This window comes from Abrus precatorius, unplaced genomic scaffold, assembly GCF_003935025.1.
Source record: "Abrus precatorius isolate BTA unplaced genomic scaffold, Abrus_2018 Scaffold10, whole genome shotgun sequence".
NCBI classification, from domain to species: Eukaryota; Viridiplantae; Streptophyta; class Magnoliopsida; order Fabales; family Fabaceae; genus Abrus; species Abrus precatorius.
The window spans coordinates 29,960,935-29,987,232 of record NW_020874292.1 but is presented as its reverse complement, the minus strand read 5'-3'; the positions used below and the strand labels follow the sequence as shown (position 1 = coordinate 29,987,232).

Genomic DNA, 26,298 nt, shown 5'->3' with positions numbered 1-26,298 from the left:
TCTTAGTGAATCTTTCGAAAATATATTAACATTAATTTTTCTTGAATAAATAAATAAAATTAATTATTCTAATGTGTGTTCATTAAACATTAAACAAAATTTAGATATTATATAGAGGGTCTTTTACAAGTTTGGTTAGTGCATTTTGTAAAATTAAAAATATATAATAGTACTAGTTAAATTAAAGAAACATTCAATGCTTTTAAATAATCATATTAATTAATTAGAAACAAAAACTGAAATAAATTTAATTTTTCAATAAAAAATTAATACAAGTTATGATATACTCGTTAAGAAATCTCAGAATTTGAATCCATGACAGCACACCCTAATCCCCAAACTATCCCTTTCTCTCTTTTCTCTCTCTCTCTCATCCTTTCTATCTCCTCTTTCTATATCTTTTGTAATAATAACAAGTGGAAGAATTAAGAGGCACACTTCCTTTTTGTGTTCAGAGCACAAAAGCAAGATCTCTCTTTCTCTCTCTCCAAAATAAAAAATGAGGAATATGTGCCATGCTTTGTGTTGATATATAGCACAAACAACCCATGAAAATCAATGGAGGAGGAGAAAAGAGAAGAGGAAGCACACCCCAACAACTCATCATCCACCACCATGGCATTTTCCGACGAGATTCCGAACAACTTGAGTTACCCTTTTCAACCAACATCATCCACCATCTTTGACATCATTCCATCTTCTTCCTGCGACCAAAAAGCTTCGTCTTTTGGCTTCATGGACTTGTTGGGTGTCCACGATTACAACGCTCCTTTATTCGATTGGCTTCCCGCCGCCCCCTCATCCCCCACCGTCACCGTCAACCCTGACTCCTCCGAGGTGCTGAACATCCCGGCATCTCCCAATTCGTCTTCGATTTCTTCGTCTTCGAATGAAGCCACAATCCACAACACCAACCAACAGCAGAGTGGTAAACCACAGAATGAACACGAAGAAGCAGAAGCAGAGGAAGACGGTGGTAATGGAGCTAGAAGAGAGGACCAAGATCAAGACAAGACTAAGAAACAGTAAGTATTAAGTAAAACTAATAATTATTTAATGCCCCTCTTTTTCTTTTCCCCATTTTTATTTATTATTTTCTGTCTCTGCTATTTATTGCATTTTTAACAAAGTGAAAAGAGGAAAGGAATACATAAAGTCAGTAACAGTTGCAGACATTTCAGGGAAATTCATGAGGCAGTTTCTGTTTCTGATCATTGATCTTAAAATAGCCTCTTCAGTCCTGCACTTGTTAACAGTATCATCTCATTTGACTCTGTTTTTTCCAATTCCCTATTATCTGCGAGGAGGAATTAAGCATCGCTAATTAATTAATCAGATTTTCTAATACGCGTTCAATGGCTAACATTATTCACGTATTAAATTTCATAATATTAATTTTTAATAAAAAAATATTATATTTTTAAAGTGTGTGTTTGAACACGAACACGCATTAAGAACTTGGTAATTAATTATGCACAAATTGTACAATAATTAAACAGGCTGAAACCGAAGAAGAAGAACCAAAAGAAGCAAAGAGAACCGAGATTTGCTTTCATGACAAAGAGCGAGGTGGATCACTTAGACGATGGTTATAGGTGGCGAAAGTACGGGCAAAAAGCTGTGAAAAACAGCCCTTATCCCAGGTAGTATATTACTGTCATTTCACTTCTCATTCTCATTCTCAAATTTCACCCTTCATTCTCTCTCTATACATCGCTCTCTTCCCTTGTCCCTAGTGAACAGTGTAATTGACAAAGTAGCAGTGTAGTTTCCCGTTAAGTTATTTCTATCTTAGGGGAATTAACTTCAATTTTCTTGCGGGACACGCAATTGGATGTCTCTTTCCACTTTCACAGGAGCTACTACCGTTGCACCACCGCGGGTTGCGGCGTTAAGAAGCGCGTGGAGCGTTCCTCCGATGACCCTTCCGTCGTGGTAACCACCTACGAGGGCCAACACACCCACCCGTGCCCTGCCACGTCACGGGCTAGCCTCGGCTTCATGCACGAACCGGGTGGGTTCGGACCCACCGGTTTGGTTGGTGGCGGTTCTCTTGGGTCCCCACACTTTGTGCTGCCACATCAGCATCAGTTTCATCAGCAGCAGAACGTCTCACAAGCATCGGCTTTGATATATAACTCCACCCCTCCTTTGAGTGTTGTTAGCTCCAACAGTAACTACATGAACACGACGTCGTTTGGTGGCTTTGGTGGTTTTGGGCCTGTTCATGAGGCTTTGTTAAGGGATAATGGGCTGCTTCAGGACATTATTGTGCCAACGCAGGTGAGGAAGGAGGAAAGGGATTGATTGAATCGTGAGTGAGTGAGAAATTAATATTGGTATTCATATTATATTGAGTTGGGAAAATTGATGATATTCTAATTGTTGTTAATTATTTTTATTATGTATCTGTATTGGCTGCAGCTTGGTATGTGGCATGTATGTAATGCTCTCTAACTCATTTGATGCCATCTCTCGCTGCCTCTGAGGGGTTTTCTGTTTTAGAGGTTACTGTAGAGAAACCCACCTCAGCTAGATTTCAGTGAGTTCATATGAAACCTTTTGGAGGTTCACTTTTAAATGACTATTGCCCTTGTAGAGGGGCCTCAGGTTCTGATTTTGTTAATTTCATTTTTTTTTCATTTCCTTTATATATGGGCTATTCTTTGTATCTAGAGATTTATTCGAATTTTTTTTAAAAATTTCTTCATATTTTTTTTTCTAATGTCATCTCTTCTTTGTTCTTTGGTTAATTTGTTTGAGATGATTATAATTAACGTAGAAAAAGCAATGTTTTTTGGGTCATGCCATTAGGGTTTTCCCTTATTTTGTGAATTAATGTAGTAGTTCTAGAGCCAGTTGACCTTCCCGCTCCGATACACGTGCAGATATATGAGGGATGTCAAGGGTGTATGCTAGGAATTTGATCCTCCAGCTTTTGATTAACGATGGCGTTCAGAACTGACTAAAGAGACACGAGAGAAGGTTATGAAATAAAGTTGATCAAAACTATGCATATGATGTAAGATTCTTATAAATTGGCCCATAACTTAAAAACAATGCATGAGGGTGCGGAAAAAGTCGAAACATTATTACTTGAGCAGTACCATTTAGCTTTTTGTACGGTGGCTTTTATCATCACTTTTGCAAAGATGGACTTGAGGCATTCAATGATGATTTGTGTTTCCTGGGACGGAAATAACTAGAGTATGGATCATTTCTTGTTGATAGCTAAAGATGGATGATGTAAGTAAGACATGTTGGTGTCAGTGCCAAAGATACATATGGTACTTATGCTCTAGCAAAGAAGTTGTAATCGTAGCTGAAGCCATTCTCCTAATCAACACCACATCCCCACCTCCAATATCTAATTTCGTGCACCACCTTTTTTTTTTATGGGTCGAATCTTTCGTGCACTTTAACTTTCAAGGTCACTTCTCACGGACTCATTGGATTTGTATTTAGCCAAGCCAAGAACCTAGGGATGAGCAAGCTAACTAGTTTTCTTACACTCTACTACTTCCCATGAGACAGGTATATAGACTGCTACAAATAACAGGTATAAAAGGAGATATGCGAATTTAATTTAAGATGAAGAGATATAATTTTAAGATTAGTTTTTACCCACTTTTGGGTATAATTTATACTTAAAAATGTAAAAGTGTGGCAGCAAATAACCTATAAAATGTGAGTTAAGATAATAGAATGAAAATACATGAAGAAATTCATACAAACTTTTTATAAAACATTTTTAATGAAAAAGAGAAATTAAAAAATGAAGAGAAAGACGCATGGAAGAACATAATTGATATAATAGAAAGAGGTAGAGAAAATAAAAAGAATATTATAGAAGTAGTTGTATAATACTGTAGGAATATCCTTACTCGTGAAAATAAAATTTTGTTCGATTTGATCCATTCTCATGAGGTCTTGCACTCTTGCTTGTAAAAGATTAACCTGACTCAATAGTTAAAAAAAATATCATAATTAATCGTTATAATGATTGCTAATTTTTAATATATCATTATTAATTTCATGTATTGATTAGTTTTAAAATTTTCAGACGTGTATTTGTTTCTAACATAAATTATTTAAATGAGCTTATAAAATTAAAAATTTTAAACTTTAATTGCAAGAACATAAGTTGATTAAATTCATAATTTATCGATTTGATTGTTTGACCTGTTACACTTTACTGATGAACTGGCGAAATGAGTTAGACAAGCCAAATACATATATACCCCTCCTTGTAGACTAAAGAAATTTGAGCAATTTCCCCTTTAAAAGAGAGCAGATTTTATTAATCTCTTTTTCTATATAACAAATAATATATATTTTTTGTCATAAAAGTTTAGTACACAGGTGTAACAGTAATGCTTAGCGGCGTGACTAAATGGAATTATACTATCAATTCAATAAAATAAAAATGAATAATTGTCGCTGGTTCAAATGTTAACGGACTTTCTGCAAAAAGAAAAGAAAAGAACCAAACCCAAATAAAAAAAGAAAACATTGCCGTTGGTTTTAGAGTGTTGTTATTTTTTAGGACAGAGAGGGTTTCTCATGTTCATCAGTTGGCAAGGAATGCTATTCCCCTTGGGTCACTAGCTTTGTGTTGGATGTTTTATTCCAAGTAAGAACAATATTTATTCATCTCATTTATAGTTAATATGGTCCCATTTTTTGTTGTTGACATATAGTCAATATTTTAATTATGATTATGGTAATGTAATTGGATATGGCAAGATGGGGTTACCATTAGATCATATGATGCGATTGGCATTTTAAAACACTGATATGAATACTACTTTCTTTTTATCTCGAGTTTAATTTTCAAAATATTAAAGTTGAATTTTATAATTTTTCGAAAATAAACAAGATTTTCGCACATTAACAGAAATGGAATTATTTTGTAGAAAAAAAGTGCAAAGATAGAAATAAAATGAATACGATGAATGAGTGGGTAATAATTTAGCTACACTGCAGCATCCAAAGCACATACGCAAGGAATCAATAATTTAAGAGGCATGCATGTCTTAAATTATGGAGTTATGATTTGAATCTAAGTCATAACAAAGCTGTGAAATTGTTATGGGTATATGGAGAAATTAAAGGCATTGGGAAAAGGCTACGTTCTCGAGACAAGCTGGAACTGAGGAGGACGGAGATATGGGTTTGAAAATTGAGTTAAAAGATAAGGTTTTGTTTAAAGTTATACATCAAATCCTCTCTCTTTTTCTCTTTCTATATATACCCCATTCATATTTAGAAAGTTGGATTGATAAGACAGTTGATATATAGCAATACCTTAAAGCATTACACGTACAGTACCCTCTAAAAAGGAGTGAAGTTTAGTGGAAAGCAAAACTATGAATTATCGGTTCTATGATTGCTTCCTACTTGGCATGCAAGTTCAGCCCCTGAAGTATGAACACAGGCACAACAACAATAGATACAATCAATAAATTTTAAAAAGAAAAAGAGGGATATATAAAAGATTAATATATAGTTTAATGAAATTTTCACGCAATTTTTCCACCATGGTGCAGCCTGCAAGTGAATATTCTGTGCTTGGAATGACGAAGAATTTGTTTGTTTTTAATACTAAGTGAGACGAATAAATGGTCATTTGGGGTGTGACTTTTCTAGTATTCTCAAAACTTTCCAGCCATTATAAGCTTTATGCTGTCTAATTGAAAATCACCAACCATAAAATTGTTTCTTATGTAATCCAACTGTTGAAGTGCCAATTAGTTTTAAGCTTAAAGAAATCGAATCTAGAAAGGATAAGATGTCCAGTCATTTATTTGTATACAACCCAAATGATAAGTTAAAAAATTATGTATTTTTTAAAAAATGTATACATAATTAATTCAAGAACAATACAAAAGGTAAGTTAATAATAAGAAGTTCATAATTCATTTTAAAAGTTTTAAATTATAAATTAAAATAAAATAACATGTGTGGCAATTTTAAAAGAACGTGTGTTAATTTAACATATAAAAGAGTTGATATATAGAGCTCATTCGTCTGTCAATGAATCTTGATCATTAAATTTTTTTTAAAATAGTCAAAATTAAGAATAGTTAAACATGTAACACAAGAGTTGCCTCTTAATTTAATAATTATTATTCTTGGCCATATATATCTAATAGTTAGAAATGGGTCCTTTTATATCCTCGTGTTCATGTATAAATATATAAATGCAGGCAACCTTATCCGTAATTAAATTAGAGAGCAATTCAGATAAGTTTCGAAAATAGTGGAAATATCGTTAGGTAATTCCTTCAACAATTTCTTTATTCTTTACTTGCTTTGCAAGTTTAAGAATATGTCGGACAAAAGCATGTGTTAGAAATGTGCCAATGTTATATGCCCAAGATGTTAACTTATTGATGGAAATCTCTTCAACTTTTCAAGCCACATAGTCACTTTATATATAATTATCATTCTGAAGCAATTTAAAAAGCCAGAGAAAAAGTTACCATCGGTTAGTAGAAAACAGAAATTAGACAACGATGGATGATTCTGATATAATGCTGCCAAACACTCTTTTGGACGTTCGCAATTATTAATCTACTATAGGCTAACATCTATTTATGATCTATAAATTTTGTTTAAAGCATAATAAGAGTGATTGAAGTACTAACTACGTGTTTAAGTTATATCACTATCTAGAGAAGATATTTTAGAATATGTAAGGATTTACTAGTCAGAGAAGCTACAAGAAGATATATAGAGAATAATCTTATCAATATCTTTGTTGTTTGAATTGTGGGTATTTTCGATCGATAATTAGAGAATAATATTTTCTATTTAAAAATTATTAAAGTGAATTTTATTTAATAAGATTTTTTTATACATTATAAAATCTTATATTAACTAAAAATGATGATAATATTTTCCATAAGGCTTCAAAACTTATTTAACCTTAATAATAATATTAAGTTTCTCAACAAATTTTATGTATTAAATATCTGATTTTTACAGTAAATTAGATCCAATTTATTTGTAATATATGGTCATGAATCAAATCTTAGTAAGCAAAATTAGAAATAATTTAAAGATCGTATATATAATTCAGGTATATATATACTCTTTACTTCTAGCTCCTAATCTTTGTTACGTGGTGGAATGTCAAGAACTTCTGTGCCTATTTTGTTAATTTGATTAAATGGAGTGGTTTTGTGTTAGCTATGATGAGTTCATAAGGATATGGGTGTGGATGGAACGAGAAAAAGGAATGACATGATTATATTTTTCTTTAAATTGCGAGAATATAAAAGATCTCTACACAATGAATATGGAATAATTAAATTGTTAGATAAGGACCTCATTTAAAGATATTTTATATTGTTTTTGAAGAATGGTGGAAAAATTTTTGAATCTTATATTTCTCTCAAGATATCTATCACTTCCTCCTTTCCTTGTATGTGCAGAATATTGCTCAAGTTGATTTGACGCCATTGACTGCATCGTTTCCGTGGGAAGCTTCTCTGTTATGACTGAATTCCTTATCTCATGTTGTTATGAAATGTGGAAATCCATTACAGGAAAAAGTACCCATTTTTTGTTTACATGCCAAAAGTGATATTTTGGCTGCTGAAAATGGCACCCCTTATGACGTGGGTGACCTCAACTTTGAATCTATGATGTGTATATATATATATATATATATATAATATATATATATATCCTACTTGAACTGAGAACTAAGTCATATAGTGGCTGCTGTTATCTCTTCCTTTCTCAGAAGAACTCAAGTTTGTTTAGATCTATGCAAAGTGATCAAACAGAATGAAATGGAACAAGGAACTCATTGTTTTACTACATTTCACTTTACCATATATGTAAAGATGAGTCCTACCAATACATTTCTTTAATACACTCTCACTTATTAGCTGAAATTTATCAGAAATTGTATAAGTAATAATTATAAAATTTAGAGTAAGACTGTATATTATTGATTTGGTGTTATTTCTCGATATCTAAACAAGAGAATAAAAGTTTTCCTATGTTGCCTTTGTTTCACCCAAAACCGGATATCCAAGAATAGCCTTAGATTGAGTCTGTGATTATTGCAAAAGGTAAATACTTTGCTGACACTTATTATTCCTGGTGAGGAGAAGGAAACCAAAAGGGAATACAAAGGCACATGGGATTAGGCAACCTCACTCCCTAGGCTACATTTTCATGTCTGCTTTATCAGTTTAAGACAGTTCTTTATCTGTACGAGTTTGTTTTATAGCTCTTCTGCATTAGTCATCAAGGGTATTATATGTTGTGACTTTTTCAGGGTATTGAACATTCTGTTTTGCTGCATGACACAAACACATACGACTTTGTTGGTATATAGAAGAAAAGCTTCTTCTAAGTGGGGGCCAGAACAAATTAGAATAAAAATTTAAACATGTAGTTGTTCTCTCTAGTAGAGATGCTTTATTAGTGAGAACTATGCAGACATTTTAATAGGTGTGTACAATTTTTTTCTCATTTATAGGGTAGTAGTACCTATACAGAATTTCTAGATTTCATTGCAGCACCATCAATTGTATTGTTGAAGGAATTCCTTTATCACAAATTGAGCTGGTAGCAAAAACTACAGAAATTAAATGGTTAACTTAATACATGTAAGAGATTTCGGCACTATGTTTAAACCAAGTTATGAAAGTACAGGTATCCTAAATAATTATTGATCAATATTTAAATAAGTGTGCAATTGAGTTGAAATACAAAAGGAATATAACATTTGTATTCTATTTTTCAATTGAGTGAGAGATATGAAATGCTGGTATCCTGAAAAAATGAAAAGATAATCGATAAACCTCTCCCTATTCACAATTGAAGCGAAACTTACATTCCATGATTGATCCGTGTAGGATTTTCTTGCTATATGCATATGTATGATGTCAGTTCGACTCAAAATAAAAACCACCATCCTGCATGTGAGCATTGGATTAAAAGTTCTGTTCCACAGCTATTAAAATTGTGCAACAACTTTGTGCCCCCTTAAGCACTGTCATTCCTTAAACTGTATTATTTGAGTATAAATCAATATTTTCTTAATTATTAAATTTTATAAGACACGAGGAAGATAAAGTTGTGATTTGCATGGGACAAGATTTGAATATTCGTTAAGTTATCAACCAAGGACTTGACACAAATTCTTTTTAAGCATATACTAAGTTGTTCATTATTAATTTAGGTTGATTTGGATCATGCTTCGAAAGCTGAGAAAAATCAATCTAATCAATTTCAACTAGTTACATTTTATCAAGATAAAATATTTTTTTCCTTCAATCCTGACAAGTAAATAACTTTAATTGTGATTATTACAGTGAACTTGTATATGAAAGTCACTATACATTTTGATCTAAAAAAATAATTTCCTTAAATAAAAGATTTTAAGTATAAGAGAATGGCAAAAAAAAAAAAAAAAACTCTATATATAAATAATTTTATACGATTAGTTTTAGATTAATTAAAATATCTAAATCAACACTCATCATGACTTAAATTGAAATGTGATTCAACTTAAACTTAAAATTTAAAATTTTACATGACTCAATTTAAGTAAAGCCCTTGTTGTATGAACTTGTAGAGAAGTTTTTTATATAAAAAAAAAACAAAATTAGTATAAAAAAGACTTCTTTCATAAGTTAAAAATAATTTATTTTTTAAATGTTAAAGAAATTAAATAAAATAATTTTCAATACTTTTAAAAAAATAAAGTATAAATTGTTTTTACTTATAAAATTTTTTATTAATTTTTGTATTAATTTTTCTTCTTTATAAGAACTTCTTAATAAATTTATTTAAATAGGACCTAACTTGAATTTGGAAAAAAATCTAAATAAAAATTTAAAAGTCTAGAGTCTATATATATATATATATATATATATATATATATATATATATATATAAAAGGAGAATTCTTGAATATATCATAAAATTCCATAGAAGAAAAATATTTATATATATATATATATATATATATATAAGGAGAATTCTTGAATATATCATAAAATTCCATAGAAGAAAAATATTACTACTTACCACTACTCATCAATCATCGTAAAAGAAATTTAATAATTTATAGCAAATATAAATAAGAAAACATAAATATCAACTTGTGAAACAACTTAACTGATTTGAGTTGACTGATTGAGTTAGAATCATAATCATTAAATGATTTGATCGAGATACCAAATCAATAAGTCACTAATTTAACTGGAATGTCAATGATCAATTTTTATAAAATGAAGTTATATAATTATTTCATGTGCATAAAATTTTGGGTTTTGTGTTTGTATTGGGTTCAAGGTGCGAAAAAGAGAGGAAACAAGGTCGAAAATAGAAATCTTTTTTGTGTATATTTTGCTAAGTTAAAAATAAATAGCCTCAGTGGCCCTACAAGCTCAACTTGTGGTTTAGGAAATGAAATTCATAAGCTGAAAAGCCTCAATGCCCAACAAGCTCAAGCCCAAAATACCACGTCACAAGAAAAGAGACCGCAATCATTGTACAAAAAAGGACTAGTGGCGTAAACACAAAAATAAAACGGGTGGCTTGAAATCTAAAGATATTGGGCTTGATAGCCGGTCAGCCCAATACCGTAATCCGTGTTCTAATGACAAAAATAAGGTCATTGAAGTCCTAACACCAATACCACAAGTCCACAACCTAGTATTTCTCATTTGTCAATCATTGAAGAAGAGTAGTGGTAATATAGAGAAGAATTCACATAATTTTTATAATTTCTAATAATTCACATAATCGCGATTTTTATCACAATCTCTGCTAATGTCTTAATTTGTATCTGAGCTTCGTTGTTATGCGCGCGTGTGATAATAGCGCCGGCAGCAGCAACTGCCATAACTGTTTTTTATTTTTCTGTTTCTAGTTTTTTTGGTTAGTTACTAACATAACTAACAGATTAGTTAGGTTAGTTCGTTCAAACTTCTCTACGGTTAATCGTTATGCAGCTGTGGTTGAGCCATTGTACTTATCATTACATAACAAGGACATTATTATTTTTATGATATTTTATAATCTTATATGATTTTAATTTGAAAATATTAATCATTATATGAAAAGGAATGGCGAGTACAGTGAAGTAGATGAGTGAAGTGGTTGAGTTTTTTATTTCCAATTCCAAATGCATAGAAGATAGAGAGTTGAGGGTGACGTGAGTGAATGGATGTATATTCTAACTGGCTAGAGTTTTATTGTTTGAAACACAAATTGAAATAGAAATGGATCAACGTAACCAAGCACCGTAGAAAGCGCCGATGAGGAAAGCACAGCGAGGTTCAACAGAGGCTTGCACAACCTGATCATCAGTGAGAGTGCTTCCATTCCAATTGCTCATAATCACATTCCAACTCATACTAATTCCAAAGTATCCAAGGCTTCTTTCCACAATACTCTCCATCGAAGCATTTCCCACTTTATTACCCAAAATGGACCTCACGTCCACGGGATTTCTTCTCATACGCAACCTGTGCCGCGATAGCCCCAACATCCTTCTATCCAAACAGTTCCAGAACCCCACGAAGGTGCACCCTTTGTTCTGGAGAAAATCCCGCAGAACCCTCGGCGCGTTTGGCGCGCGTGAGAGCTGGAATATGAGACACTGCTCACCTATGCAGAGCTGCATTGTGTCCACCGTATAACGTGTGTTTGGGCTCGCACTAAACTGTACACCCAGACCCACCACGGCGATGCCGTCGTTGATGATATGCTTGTACAGTTGGACGATAGAAGTCACCCACCTATGCACCACCGAAGGACTTGCCGTGACGGTGACCACGAACGGGTCTCTTTCTATGTTGAAGTCGTAGACGAGAAGGTCGTCTCTCTGGTGCCGGCGCGTGAACGTGATTGACATTATTCTTTTCTATTTGTTTGATTTTGCTGTGGTTGTGCGCTTTGTATCTACGCCTGACAGTTATGTTATGCGTGTATTAAAACAATACGAGCATATCCCTAACTGTTTTATTGCTACGATCTTGTTATAGTTAGTTACTAACAACTAATAGAGAAGAGAGCGCTTGCAGTAAATGGCAATGGCAATACCTCTATTCATCGTAGGATTTTTAAAAGAATACGTCTAATTATATAATTATTAATTATCGTCATTATTGTTACCGTACTCAGACATTACAAAAACTAAATAAAAGGAATCACAATATTTTTAAACATAAAATACTACACAATTGTATGAATTATTTTAAAATAATCTTAATTTTTGTTGAGAAAATAGAAAATTAAAATTTATTTATATTATGAATTTTTTTATATATTATAAATAATATTGTTTTAACGAAACTCCTTAGATCCACATGATTATTCCTCGTTTATTTATCATGTATTTTTTACTGTAGAATTTGGAAAAGGAGGCATTACTAACTGCATTTATTTTCTAGAAAATAAAATGCATGTTATTCACTTCAAGATTTCAATACTTCAAATTATATAATTGTTTCAAATAATTATTTTAAAAAATACAATAACAAATTAAAATTACCTATCCTATGCATTATTTAATACATACCTATATAATATTAAATTTTTTCTACTAAAATTATTACGTGACATTTTTCTTATCTTTTGATTTCTAAACTCTTCCACTAATAATCATGTTATTTTCTCTTATATTTTTATATTAAAATTATTACTTTATTTATTTATATAATTTTATGATTGTTAACCTATTATATTCTAACTTTTTAGTTTAGTTGTTATTATTAAATATCGTATATTTTCTTAATAATAAAATTGATATGAAGTGAATTGTTATGTACTAAATTAATATTTATTTATTTGTTTGAACATACGTTAGTAAATAAAATTATAGGTAAATTTTTAATTGCTATGAAATTTATAAATGATAAACTATTTTTATAAAACAAATTAAAATAACATGTGTTACTTTTTTTTTGGGATTTCAGTTTTTTTTAATATTGTATTTTGATCTTATGGTTTTAAAAAAATTTCAATTAATGTCAAGTAATATAGTTTTTTAAAATTGAATGTTTTAAAAATAATTTTACCTAAAGAATATAATTTTTCTTTTTGTTTTGAGGACTACTTTTGATTTAAACAAAAGAAAAAGTAAGCGGTTGTATTTTTATTTTATTTTTCTATTAAAGAGTTTGTCAAATCATTTAATATATTAGTTATAGATAATTGTTATATGTTATAATTCAATAATGTAAGAAGTTAAAAACTTGAATTGTGAGTATATACGTTTGAGGAGAGCAACCAGAAAGTTGAGCAGTCAACTTCATATCAGAAAGAAGAGCTTGCTCCAGATAAGAAACAGCATACAAGAAAAGCTCATAAGAAAGCTGATGGTGATTATGCGTTCGGATATTTTTTAATTTGTGTAGCATGCATGCACTAAAGACGGAAGTGAATTTGAGCAATTGACGTCTACAAACCTTCAGCATGTTATTGTCACACTCCATTGATGAACTAGGATTTTCAGACCCATCTCTGAGCTTAAGATCAACGATCTATCTGAGACATAGTTATGTACTAAAGGGAATGAGTTACTTAATTACAACTTGTAAATTAAGCTTAAAACGTGAAGACAAATATAGTAAAATAGAATTAGTGAATATACCTGAATTGCCAAGCCTGCAACAAATTGCCAATGAGGTAAGCGCAGCGAGCTTCGGCAGCGACTTGGAAAATCTGTGCAAAGGTGAGAAGGGGTCTATTCCAATCACTCATAGTAACATTCCGAGTAAGCCTCACTCCAGTGAAACCCAGATATTCCTCAACGATCCTCTCTAGTGGAGCACCGGCGACTTCATTCCTAACCAATCGAACCAAATCCAAAGGATCACTCCTCAATTGCAGCGCGTGCCGCGATTGCGACAGCATCGCTCTATCGTGACGGTTCCAGAACCCCACGAAGGTGAACCCACGGTTCCACAGGAAGTGTCGCAGTTCACTCGGCACGAATTCCGCCCGTGAGATTTGGAAAATCAAACACCGTTGCCCCACGCACAACTGCACCGTGTCTGCTGCTTGTGCGCCGCTGGGACTCCACTGCACGCCGAGACCCACCACGGCCGTGCGGTTGTTGACGGAGACCTGGTTAATATTCATGGTTTCATTCAGCCATCGCCTTGCCACGGTACCGGCCGCCGTGACGGTGACGATGAAGGTGTCTTCGTCAATGTTCACGCGGTAGGTGCCGGAGCGGTTAGTCAGGAACCAGCGGGGGCACGTGATCGTCATTAATTCTTCTCGTTATAGAGTTTTCGTTGTTAGATAATATTATATATATATATATATTAGTTAAGGGTGTTTAGTCTTTATGCTATTATCATCTTTATGTTTGAATTTTTTAGACATCTCATTTTAGCTAATATTTGAAACTTTATTCCTCTTCTTTTCTTCTGCATTTTTCTTCTTTTCTTATTTTTGTGTTATAATGGTATCGAAGGACTTGGTTCATGATTGGAAGTTGTTGTAGTGCCCCCAAATTCTTTTTTATCGATTCTGTTTGCGATCTGACTTAGTTTGATTGTGCCCTATTTGCGCTACCCCAGTTCTGCCGTGTCCTGTTGTGTTCCCCCTGTGACTCCACCGTGCGCAGCTACCCACTAATAATATATGTTCAAAATTATGTTAATCATATCAAAAAGTAGAAAAAAAAATTTGCACACTAGCATTTTACAAGTTTCGCATTTTTATAACTAAATAATTTTATCATGTGTTAAAATTTTATAAGTTTTACATTTTTAATAATAAAACTTATTTAAAAAAATAAAAAATAAAAACTTTGCCAACAGTAATAACAAAACTTAAGTCACGTGACTAAATTTATCCGAGAATTAGTTTTGAAGAAATAATAATTTAATAATTTATTTTAAAAAAGCAATAATTAAATTTAAAAAACCCCTTATCAGTGGCTAAGTCTGTACGGTTCGCGTTATTATTTGTCAGTCACGAGTTAAATGTTTGTAATATTATGAGAACGATATTTTGTAAATTATCTTCTTTTATAAGAGCGAAGCTATTAAATATTAATAAAATATTTGACAAAATTTTAGAAAGTACGCAAGGACAAATGCAAATATAAATTATTTTATTAAACTAAAGATGTTTGTTAAATTCACTGTTAAATCAGTTGAAAAGTATTAAAAAACATTAAAATAAGTTCAAATATGAAGTAATAATTTTAAAAATCCTATCAAAACGTTATTGGCTACTAAAATAATTTTTGAATATAAATAGGTCTAATTTTCATACCCATGTTTGAGTTTATAAAAAATTTAAGTCAACAAGAAGTGAGTAATATATGATAAATTAAAGCATACTCTTTTAACTCGCGATTCTTCTCTCATCTATTGATTTTGCTGTGAGAAGAAAGCAAAGTGTGTCCCATGTGTATTTGCGCTTGGCGGTTATGGCGTAATGGAACACAGCAGCGTGCCTCTAAATGTACTTTGGTTCAGTTTGTATTAGTTTTACTTATTAACAAAACTAAATTATTAGTTAAGTTGTTAGTTTAAACGCTTGCTTTGCCCCAAAATGCCAAAACAATGTTTCATTCTGCCTCACTTGATAATCAAAGTTCAACGTCATCATCTTTTCAAGAACCAACCTAGGAAATTTTTTGGGTAGTCGTCTCGTCCATTTTCATCGCGATATATATTAATATTTTATCGTAGATTATCAAATTTATACACATTTTCTTATCAGACTTACGTATCAATTTGGTTTTTTGAAAAATTAACAAACAAACAAAAGAGGACGTTTCTTTGTGTACGCATGTTATATTTTGAATGGAAAACAAGGGAGTGTAATGCAAAGGCATAAAAGCATAAGCATGAGAAGGGAAGCATATACTGAAGTATAATGGTTGAGATTGTGAAATCTGGGAAACCTAGCCATGAATGTACGATCTTGCATCACCATTGGAATTTTCTTTGTGTTTAAAAGATTTAACTATCTCGCCAAACCTGGGGGAAAATGCCCAGGAGGTAAGCAATGCGAACTTGGATAGACGCATGAAGAACCTGTTCATCGCTGAGAGTCTCAACGCGCCAATCGGTGTACCTGTAGATATCTGTCGTAAACGTCGACGTTTCACCTTCTAGAAATGCCCGCAGCGAAGAATTAAGAATCGGCATTCTCAACACACTCCTCACATTCACGGGATCGCTTCTCATCTGCAACGCCAACGGCGAAAGCGACAACATTCGTCTATGTGAATACTCAGACACAACCACGAAGGTGCACGAACGGTTCTCCAGTAATTTGCGTAGACTGGCCGGCGCGTAATCGGTGCGTGAGATTTGGAAAATGAGGCACTCTTTCCCCACGCAAAGCTCCACTGTCTCCGCTGAACGACGTAATCTGGCGGTCTGAGTCCACTGCACGCCGAGACCCACCACCGCCGTGTTGTTGTTGAATTCACGCTCGTTATTACTGATGACATAATCCACCCACCGTTGCGCGACGGAAGGGGAGGCGGTGACGGTGACGGAGAATGTGTCTCCGCCTACCGTGATGTCGTATATTTGGCAGTCGTTACTCGGGATGCGGCGGTTGTAAGTGAGCGTCGTACTTGAATACTGATACTCTCTTTGATTCATTTTGCTGTGAGAAAAGAATATCTTGGATTTGTGCTAACTGTTTTTCGTTTTCAGTTACAACTTGTATTCGCTAGCTACTCACATGACTAATATATATATATATAATATATTCAGAAACCTATTGCATGAAAATAATAAATTTTAAAGATAAAAAAGAAAGAATGAAACGGAAATCGTAGTTCCTGTTATTCCATACTATTTCGGGTACATTTTTTTGTACTAGAAAGGATTTTCCATATATATTAATTAGGTTAGTTAGTTTAAACGCTTGTCACTGTCAATCATAATGAGAGTTGCAGAACATGAGCTCCTATCTATATGTGAAGTGTGTTCAATGGCAAGTCTGTTATGTTATATAATTGTACTACCCTTACCGAACCCTGTTTGTAGCAAAGCCACGTAACCATATCCCTGATCCGTGGACACACTCTGGCAACAGTCCACGTAACCATATGTGGACATCTTAATTTAGTTTTAAATTAATTAGATATTGAAATATTGAATTATGTTGTTTAACTTATGATATAATTAATTATTATTATTATTATTAAGCTTATTTGTAGTAACTTTATTATTATTAATGCATATGGTTTTATAATTATTGATTTTAGCTTAGCATAATGGGTAGGTTTGACTCATTTTATTAACTAAAGGCTCATGTTTTTAACCATTTTAGATTAATTATTACAAAAAAATTTTTTAAAAAAAGGAGGATAAGAGGAGTTTTCTCTATTTTTTAATTTTTTCTTGCTCATAAATTTAGCAATCTTTTAAGATAATTCTAACACATAATTTTATATAACATATTTGTATATCATTTATCCTATTAAAAATTAGATTACAGTTTTTCTTTAATAATTTAATGATAGTATGTTCTTTGTTTTTCTCTTGCTAGCAAATTGTATTAAAAAATATGGATTTTTCTTTATTATTTTGTTTCATTGTGATACAAAACGGGTGCTTTTCCGGAAATTGAGATATCTGCATTAAAATTTGCCTTAGGATACATGAATATATACATAAGAGATATCATATTTATATAACTTTTTTTATTCTTGATTGTATCACATCTTATTTCATGTTTTTTCTCTTTTAATTTGCTTCGTCAGTCGTCAAGCAACTCTTGTACAATATAATATTTCTTTACTTTTCTGTCCGACTCAATTGAGAAAGTTTCAACATAAGAATCAGAACTCTGTGATTTGAATATTTAAAATTTAATATCTATATAACGTCATATACATTTTAAAAGTATTCCAAAAATAAATTATTTTACAAAAAATTTGATGATTCCATTATGATAGAAAAAAAAAATGACGTGTTGAACTACTCAGCCAAAAATATTCCCAAAAAAAGCCTCACTTTAGACGTACAAAAACATACTCTCCCATTAGCCCTGCTCCTAAGGCAAAATCAAAGTTCTGCTAAATGAATCAAATTCTAGCCCAGTTTAAACTCATTTCTCGAAAAACATTTGTAAGAGAGAATATAAAGAAATAAATTTCTCCTCATAAATTAAAATTAATTTATCTTACTCTTAACTGTTCTTTTTTTTATTTTCTTCTTTTATGAATGCTTATTAAAAAGTTTACTCCAAACTGAGGCACAACTTTTTAAAATTAATAACTGCCTGGAGTTTGCTATGCAGTAGATGAGTCGAAGCAGTGGATTCATACTCCCAGTGCGACTTGCAGGTGACCATAGATACGGTTCAGGGCATTATTCAACTTTTTAATGAGTTAAATATCTGTATTCCTAAATTATAAGAGCAATAATTAGAAAATTATCTTTTTTATGAGAGCAAAACCATTAAGTATAAAAAACAATATTTGACAAAAGGAAAATTAATTACACTTTTAATCCCTCTAATTATACGATGCAATTTTGGTCTTCCCAATTTGCTGAGTCAAATTAATTTCTCTGTTTTTTGTCATAGATATTTTTCCACTTAAAACTCTTAATTTTTTTTATTTATTTTGTAGTCATATTTTTGGGAGATACATAATGAAATTGGGACATGGAATGATTTTAAAGTTTTAGAAATAAAAAATTTAGTAAAACTTTGATCATTTTAAAGTAAAAATTTGTATACATTACGCTTTTCATCAATGTAAATAAATACGGATAGCGATAGTAGTATATTTAATTTAAAACAGTTTTCATAATTAACAAGATTTTGAAAAGATATGGGTTCACTTTTTAGTAAAACTAAATTTCATCAATTAAAAAAATTATTAAAATGTGTTCTTAGATATTATACCTAATAAAGGATGTCCGCTGTATCTTTCCAAAAAAAAAAAAAAAATTATTGTTAAAAATGTTTATGATTATATATCAGGATCCTACATATAACCTTTGTTGGAATTGCGTCAATCCAACTTGGAAGACCCTGAAAAATACCTAACTTTAAGTATTTTGAAGTTTTTCAGTTTTTTGTCAAGAGAGGAAGAACAAAGATAAACATACTTGTCAATGACATCGATTCAAGATCGCGATGTTACCAAAGGCTTGCCCTAGTCAATTAAATACTTCTACTGAACTCTGCGGATTACATTGCCTTTGTTTTAGTTTTCACAATTAAAATATAAAACTCATTTTTTTACCCAAATTAAAAAAATTGCAAAGCGGCGGAACGCAAAGTCATCAACGGTGACGACTGATGAGAAAGGAATGAGATGAATGAAATGAGTGTAGTGTCAGTGACAGTGATTGTGATGAAATGAAATCTCATTGATTCTAGATTTTTACCTAGGTCGCCAAGCCTCTACAGCGTGACCAATGAGATACGCACAACGTGCATTGAGAGAAGCTTGCAGAACCTGATCATCGGTGAGAGTGAACGCACCCCAATTGCTCAAGCTCACCTGTATCCTCGTCCTCACACCACTATACCCCAGGAATGATTCCACGATGGTCTCCACCGAAGCATGAGCTAACTCCTGATTCAACAAGCTTCTCAGATCTATAGGATCGCTGCCCAGTATCAACCCCAGCTGCGACTCCCACAGACTCTGCCTATCGTAGCGGTTCCAGAAGCCAACGAAGGTGCACGTGCCAGGTTCGACTAGGAAATCCCGGAGGAGGAAAGGCGAGCTTGTGGCACGCGAGATTTGGAAGATCAGACACCGGCGACCGATGCAGAGCTGCAACGTGTCCGCGATACGAAGTCCATCGGCGCGTGGAGTCCACTGCACGCCGAGACCAGCGACCAAGGTGCCACTGGAGAGGGCGGCAGCGTTCCGGTTGAGGGTTTTATTCAGCCAACAATCAGCGGTGAAGGGTGAGGCGGTAACGGTGACGGTGAACACGGTTCCGTGTAAGTCGACGTCGTATAAGTGGTGGTCGAAGTGTGGTTGGTGGTTGCAGGGGCAACGTTCGATGGAGTAACTGATCACCATTTTTATCTCCCTCGTCACTGCTAACAGAAAAAACGAAGTAGATGTGGCGGCGGGGTTTTTGTTTGCGCTTAGCAGTTATAGGTACTTGATTTTCTGTTGTAACTGTGGTTTGTTTAGTGCCTGACACAATTTAACTATTTGTTAGGTTGGTTAGTTTAATCGATTGCGTTGACAATTTTTTAAGAGTAGTTAGGAATTTACGAAACAATGAGGTTGGATACTTTTTAAAATTTTTTAAGACAAGATTAATACTTTCTATTTGACATCTTCTACTATTACCAGTATTGCCAAGTCTCGAATTGGCATCTAACGAGGAATGCAGAATGAGCTTGGAGAGAGACGCATGCAAAAACTGATCATCGCTAAGAGTCTCTGCAACGAAGTATTAATCTAAGGCATCTCCAACGCTTTCCGGTGCAGAGGAATGCGCGGTTCAGGTGGCGCGTGCGGTAGAGTCCCCTTCGGGTGACGGTGATGTAGCACTGCTGTGCTTGTTGCGTGTTTCTTGCGTTTTATATCCGCGCTTTGGCGATTACAGGCGGATCGTAATTCGATGCAATCGCCTGTATTCTCCACATAAGGCATACCCACTTTAGCCCAATAGGGGAAACTGGCTGGGACACAGTTTTTAACTGAGATGTTTCTTTATTGATTAAATTTAAGTTTTACTTACTTATAAAGTGATTAAAATATTAAACTCTTTTAATCTGTTAATTCAATTTATTTATAATTTAATTATTCTCATTTTATATTAAATATTTTTGGAAATATTTGCAGTTAAGTAATTTAATATTTAAATAAAAGAATATTTAAGTACATATATCAAGTAACGACATTAAGCAACCATAGTTTTGATTATAACAGTAATGCTATAACAGTATTTTTAATCAAATACTTGATAGTAAATAAGATATAAAAAATAATAAAGTATAAACTAGTATTATCCTAATTACAACTACTTTATTGTTCCTTTTGATAATATTATTCTGTAAATAGAATGCTACTGCGGGTATATACTACTCCTTATCTATTACCAAGGTTTCTCAATTACATTTTATATTTTTAAAGTGTTTTTAATTAAGAGCTGTGTTGAAATTTTAGTATATTATCATTTCACTCTAAATCACAACTGATATATATCTACTTGACAAGCATTATTATTATTCTAAATAAAAATATTAAGACACGTGTACCAAAAACATGTCTACTAAGTGATTTTGGTCTTAAATAATGAAAAAACAATGTTTCAATGTGATAGATAAATTTGTTTAAACTAATTTTATATTTAATATCGATTTGTATAATTACACATTATGAGTTAGCGTATATATTATACCTCTAATTTTTTAATTCAAATGTGTAAAAGAAGAGAAATCATATAAATACAAGTGTAAAAATAAATTAATGTTCACAAACTCATAAAATCATGTTAAATAATGTTTTAATACAAAAAAAGTATAATATTAAAATAAATTTATAATTAAAGAAATTTAACATTAATTCAAACAGACTACTATAAGGTTAATATTCAGATTTTAGGATGTTGATCTAAGTCCTACTACATTGGCGTTAGTACGTGTCTTACCGATTAATTCAAAACTATTTCTTTTTATCAATTAGTATAACAATTATGGTATAGAGTGACAATAAATTGAAATTTTAACATTACTTTTAGTTAAAAACAATTTAGGAAAACCGAAATTAAAGTAATTGAAAATAGTTTCGGGGTGACGATAGACTCTTATGTTTGAGTGAATATTTACAAACTTGAATGTGGATGATTTTGATCACAAATTATTAGTTGTGAATACAAATCAGATTGAAGTAAAACAATTTATATTTTTTATTCTTTTATCATAAGAGTTTAATTTGCCACACTTTTTAAAAAATTGATACATTACATCTCAATTAAACTCTTATCCTAAAAATAAATTTACATTAAAATTTAATATAAAATTTTCAGCGTAATTAAAAACTACCCAATATTTACTTTTACTTAAATTTATTTTAGAAATGAAACCTCATTTAAGAAATGATACTAACATCAAATCAAACATGTTACAAATATACTAAACCATCGCCCATTGTTATAGATAAGTTTGAAGTAAAACAATTTACATATTATATTTTTTTATCATAAGAGTTTAATTTGCCACACTTTTTTAAAATATTGATACATTACATTTTCAATTAAACTCTTATCTTAAAAGTAAATTTACATTAAAATTTAATATAAAAATTTCAACCTAAGATTTTCTTTTACTTAAATTTATTTTAGAAAAAAAACCACATTTAAGACATGACACTAACATAAAATCAAACATGTTACAAATATACTAAACCATCGCCCATTGTTATAGATGAGTACGAGTCATCCCAACACGTGCCTAGACATGCGATGATAACTTTCCCTCGTACTTTCTTTATTAATGCAAATATAAAAGTTGCCACCAAGCATATGGTTAATCATTTTTATTAGCAAAGAGAATAAATAAATGAATAAAAGACACACACCTTATTATTACTTTGGGTGATTATATATGAATCTTTCTTAAATAGTCTAAATCCATTATTTCAAAGTAACATGACATCCCCTCTGTAAAATGGGTAATGATTCCTGATTTATAAAAATAGAAATTAGGAATCTACCGCAGGCACAAAGAATTTTTTTTCTATCTCATTCACAAATTATGCACAATTAAGATGATACACATTTGTCGTATATTTAACATTGATGATTTCTTTCTCATTTCGCACGAAAATATCCATCCTTTCTAAATCCAGAACACATTCTATCATTTTTTAAAATTTTTATTTATTGAAGAAAAATTTACAGATATAAATAGAATAAACATTCATTTTAGTGTAAAATTACAATTATTTTTATACTTTATATTTAAAAAAATAACAATAGAAAATGAAATAAAAATATTTTAAAAATTAAGTATTAGACAATTTTTTTATAAAGTGAGCATTATAATTCGAAGGACTAAAATGTCCTTCAAATTAGATTTTTACTATCTTTCAATAATAAAACAATAAACCAAAGTTATTGATTTTTCTACTCTGAATTTAAAAATATTCGAAACGGCCTGGAAGTAATGAAAGCAGTATTGCAGACCCTAAAAAAAAGGTAAAAGTTGATTTCTTACACTAATTCTGCACTCACATTCTCAAGAAAACTAGTCAGTAGGTACAGAATATGGAAATAGTAACTATACCGTCAAATCACCCTTAATGAAAGACCAGAGTAAACTTTGGAAGCAAAACAAGGTCACGAAAACCCATTTCATCCCATCACCGTCAATACCATTCAACCGGTGAAATTCAAACTAGGCACAGTTGACAGTACTATACTCCATTCTTGCTGCAACCAAGATATCACGAACTATCATAATAACTTCTAAACAAGCATTTTTCGCAAATTAGCATAGAAAGAGTTGAAGCTACTTTACCCGTTGACTTCCCAAGCTCTGATATTCCTACCTAGTAGGAATGCACAGTAAGCGTCGACGGCTGCATAAACAACTTGATCGTCGCTAAGGCATTGTTCATACCAATAGCTCGTGCTGATCTCCCTCCTTTGCTCCACTTCAAAACCGAGGCATTTTTCCGCGATTTCCTCCACCGAAGCTCGAGTTAGGTCTTCATCATCCTCAGTTTCCGCGTACAGTCTCAGATCCAGAGGATCCTTCAACATATCCAAACAGTGCTTCGAAATCGCGAGTTTCCGTCGGTCCGAATGGTTCCAGAATCCAACAAAGGTGTGGTAAGGATGCTGGAGAAGCGTGCGGAGAATCTTCGGCACGCTGTCGGCATGAGCGATTTGGAAGATGAGGCACCGCCGGCCGATGCAGAGCTGCAACGTGTCCGGCGGAGGATCTGCCCCGCCGGGAGTCCACTGGACGCCGAGGCCGACGACGAGCTGGTTGAAGTAAACGTAGTGGCGGCGAAAGTAGAGCGTGGAGGAGAGCCAGCGTCGGACGACAGAGGCGGTTGCCGTGACGGTGACGCTGATGTTGGTTCCGTCAAGGTCGACGGTGTAGATGACGTGGTTGAAACGGTAGTCGCGATCGATGATAGTGGCCATATTTTGGAAACGTGGGATGGAAGAATGAGAGTGGAAGACAATCTCTGCTGCGATGATTTTGCAGTGCCTTTAGCGTCTGTGGAGCAGTTACGAATGGGGTGGGTTCCCGCGTCGGATTTGTATAGTACGAACATCTGCAATGAAGCGTCTAATATTTTACAATTTTTTTTTTCTTAAACTTATTTTTTATCTCTATTTTAATAATAGAATGTCATATATTATATTATATTGAGGTGCATGTATAAAATATAATTACATAATAAATAAATGGTGTTTGCTTCTGTGTCTTTAGATTTGAGGTGCATTTACTAATAAGATAATTTTAATTAATTTAATATTTTTTATTGCAAATATTTCTTTTGATATTTTTGTTAACACAAAAATAATTTTTAAGATGTTTTACATTTTATATCCTATCACCCTTTATTTTATATTAAAAATATATAAATATCTTTTAGTATTTAAAATATTAAAAATTTTATAACTGTTAGTCTAAGTAAAACATACCCCCAAAGGTCCTTTACAAAATTTTAGAATGTTCAGCTTTTTGTTTTTACTTCTTAAATAGACTCGTGAGTGTATGGGAAATCATAAAACAAAAAACAAAAAGCAAGCAGAGTTCAAATTTTCATAGGAATTAAGCAAAGCGTTCTTAAACAGTAATATCTTGGAGTAGCAATAATGCGTTATGCCGCCACTGGATGGGAGGTTTAGCAGATCGAAATTGGCAGTGACAGCACAAGATGCGTGTTTCACAACAATTTCATAAGATTTGGTTGGAGGGAGAAGTTATTATGGGAATGAATACTCAAAAGCCCTAGAAATTGGAAGAAGGTGTTTTGAAAGTGAAGGGAATAAACGGAATTTGATTTGACATAGCTGAAGCATTGATTGTGAAGCTTTTGAGTTGGATCCGAGTAATGACAAACCATGGAGGCACATAAACGATGATGAAGTGGACATTGACTCGCAGTCACTCCAAGGCATTGTTGTTCTTCATATACAGGAATAAAAATAGACAAACTTGTAAAAGGAGGACAATTAGATGTTTTATTGTTTCAAAATATAAATTTGAAAGTTGCAAGGAGAGATAAACCAGATTCATGTTCGATTTTCAAATGTTATATTTTTGTAATTACTTATTCTTATAATGTCTCTTTATTAATATTATATATGATGAATTTATAGTATTATGTCACGTAAGAAACACACTAGATACTCTTACTACCTAAATAAATTTAAAAAATAATTATTTTATATTTCTCTTAAAATGTAACAAGCATCTTAATGTGTTTTTTCATTTTTTTTAAGTGCTTCAACCATTTTTTTTAGAACACGGGCTTAACAGCCCACGAGTGCTTCAACTCTTTCATAGTTATAATTAATAAAAATGACTATAAAAAAATTAAAAGCTAGGTACGAGTGAAGAAGGAATAAATTAGTTTTTTTTACACTGATTCATTAACTATTCAATCGTACTCAAATTATAACATCATCACATTGCTATTGATGAAATATTATCACCGATTAAGAAGGATAAGTAAATTAAACTAATCATAATTAAGCCATCATCATTGATTCAACATACTAAAAGTAAACTATTAATCCCATCAAACCCAACTATATAACCCTTATAAGCTCAAATCATGGTATTCTACCATCGACAAACCTTAAGAATTATTTATTTTCTAAGAATTTTAGAAGCTATTATTCACTAATATTATTTTAATTACTCAAAAGTATAGAACTTGCCTCCAAATCCATGTTTAAGTCATTATTTATCCTCTTTGTTTGCTATAATTAACGATTCACCAATGTACATTAAAGGTCAATTAACTTGTCCTCAAATTTTTGCTAATGTAACACTCTATCATTCTCTTTAAAAAAATTATAATAAAAATATCTATTATTTTTGTTAAATTAATTTTATCGGTCCATTTAAGAGGTGTATCTAACGTTCTTTCGAATCTTTCAATTTTATAGCAAGCACCTTATATTTATTTTCTTTGTTGTTGTCTTATTTAATTTTTCAAAATATCCATTTTTATTTATTTATTCTTTCTTTAATTTAAATTATATATATATATATATATATATATATGTATATATATATGTGTTCTAACACTTCTAGTTAATATATAAGTTTTTATTATTCACTTTTATCGTATCAATAACTTAATGTACCTTTTCC

The 26,298-nt window shown here is 32.1% G+C and overlaps 6 protein-coding genes across 6 annotated transcripts; 1 reads left to right on the top strand and 5 right to left on the bottom strand.

The window, feature by feature from the left end:
• Positions 1-315: 315 nt before the first annotated feature.
• Positions 316-2,649, top strand: LOC113850049 (probable WRKY transcription factor 48). Its single transcript, XM_027480376.1, has 3 exons — positions 316-1,025; positions 1,500-1,643; positions 1,857-2,649. Exons 1-3 carry the CDS (start codon positions 559-561, stop codon positions 2,305-2,307), a joined length of 1,062 nt encoding a protein of 353 aa, XP_027336177.1. The 5' UTR covers positions 316-558; the 3' UTR covers positions 2,308-2,649.
• An 8,611-nt stretch (positions 2,650-11,260) lies between these two features.
• On the bottom strand, positions 11,261-11,890 carry LOC113852235. Its single transcript, XM_027482473.1, has one exon. It carries the CDS (start codon positions 11,888-11,890, stop codon positions 11,261-11,263), a length of 630 nt encoding a protein of 209 aa, XP_027338274.1.
• A 1,727-nt stretch (positions 11,891-13,617) lies between these two features.
• Positions 13,618-14,253, bottom strand: LOC113852234. Its single transcript, XM_027482472.1, has one exon. It carries the CDS (start codon positions 14,251-14,253, stop codon positions 13,618-13,620), a length of 636 nt encoding a protein of 211 aa, XP_027338273.1.
• A 305-nt stretch (positions 14,254-14,558) lies between these two features.
• LOC113852233 lies at positions 14,559-16,619 on the bottom strand. The gene is made up of 2 exons (XM_027482471.1): positions 15,984-16,619; positions 14,559-14,621 (listed from the first exon to the last, which is right to left on the bottom strand). Exons 1-2 carry the CDS (start codon positions 16,617-16,619, stop codon positions 14,559-14,561), a joined length of 699 nt encoding a protein of 232 aa, XP_027338272.1.
• Positions 16,620-19,363: 2,744 nt separating this feature from the next.
• LOC113852232 lies at positions 19,364-20,017 on the bottom strand. Its single transcript, XM_027482470.1, has one exon. It carries the CDS (start codon positions 20,015-20,017, stop codon positions 19,364-19,366), a length of 654 nt encoding a protein of 217 aa, XP_027338271.1.
• A 3,451-nt stretch (positions 20,018-23,468) lies between these two features.
• On the bottom strand, positions 23,469-24,107 carry LOC113852231 (exonuclease mut-7 homolog). Its single transcript, XM_027482469.1, has one exon. The coding sequence runs from the start codon at positions 24,105-24,107 to the stop codon at positions 23,469-23,471; it is 639 nt and encodes a 212-aa protein (XP_027338270.1).
• Positions 24,108-26,298: the final 2,191 nt, after the last annotated feature.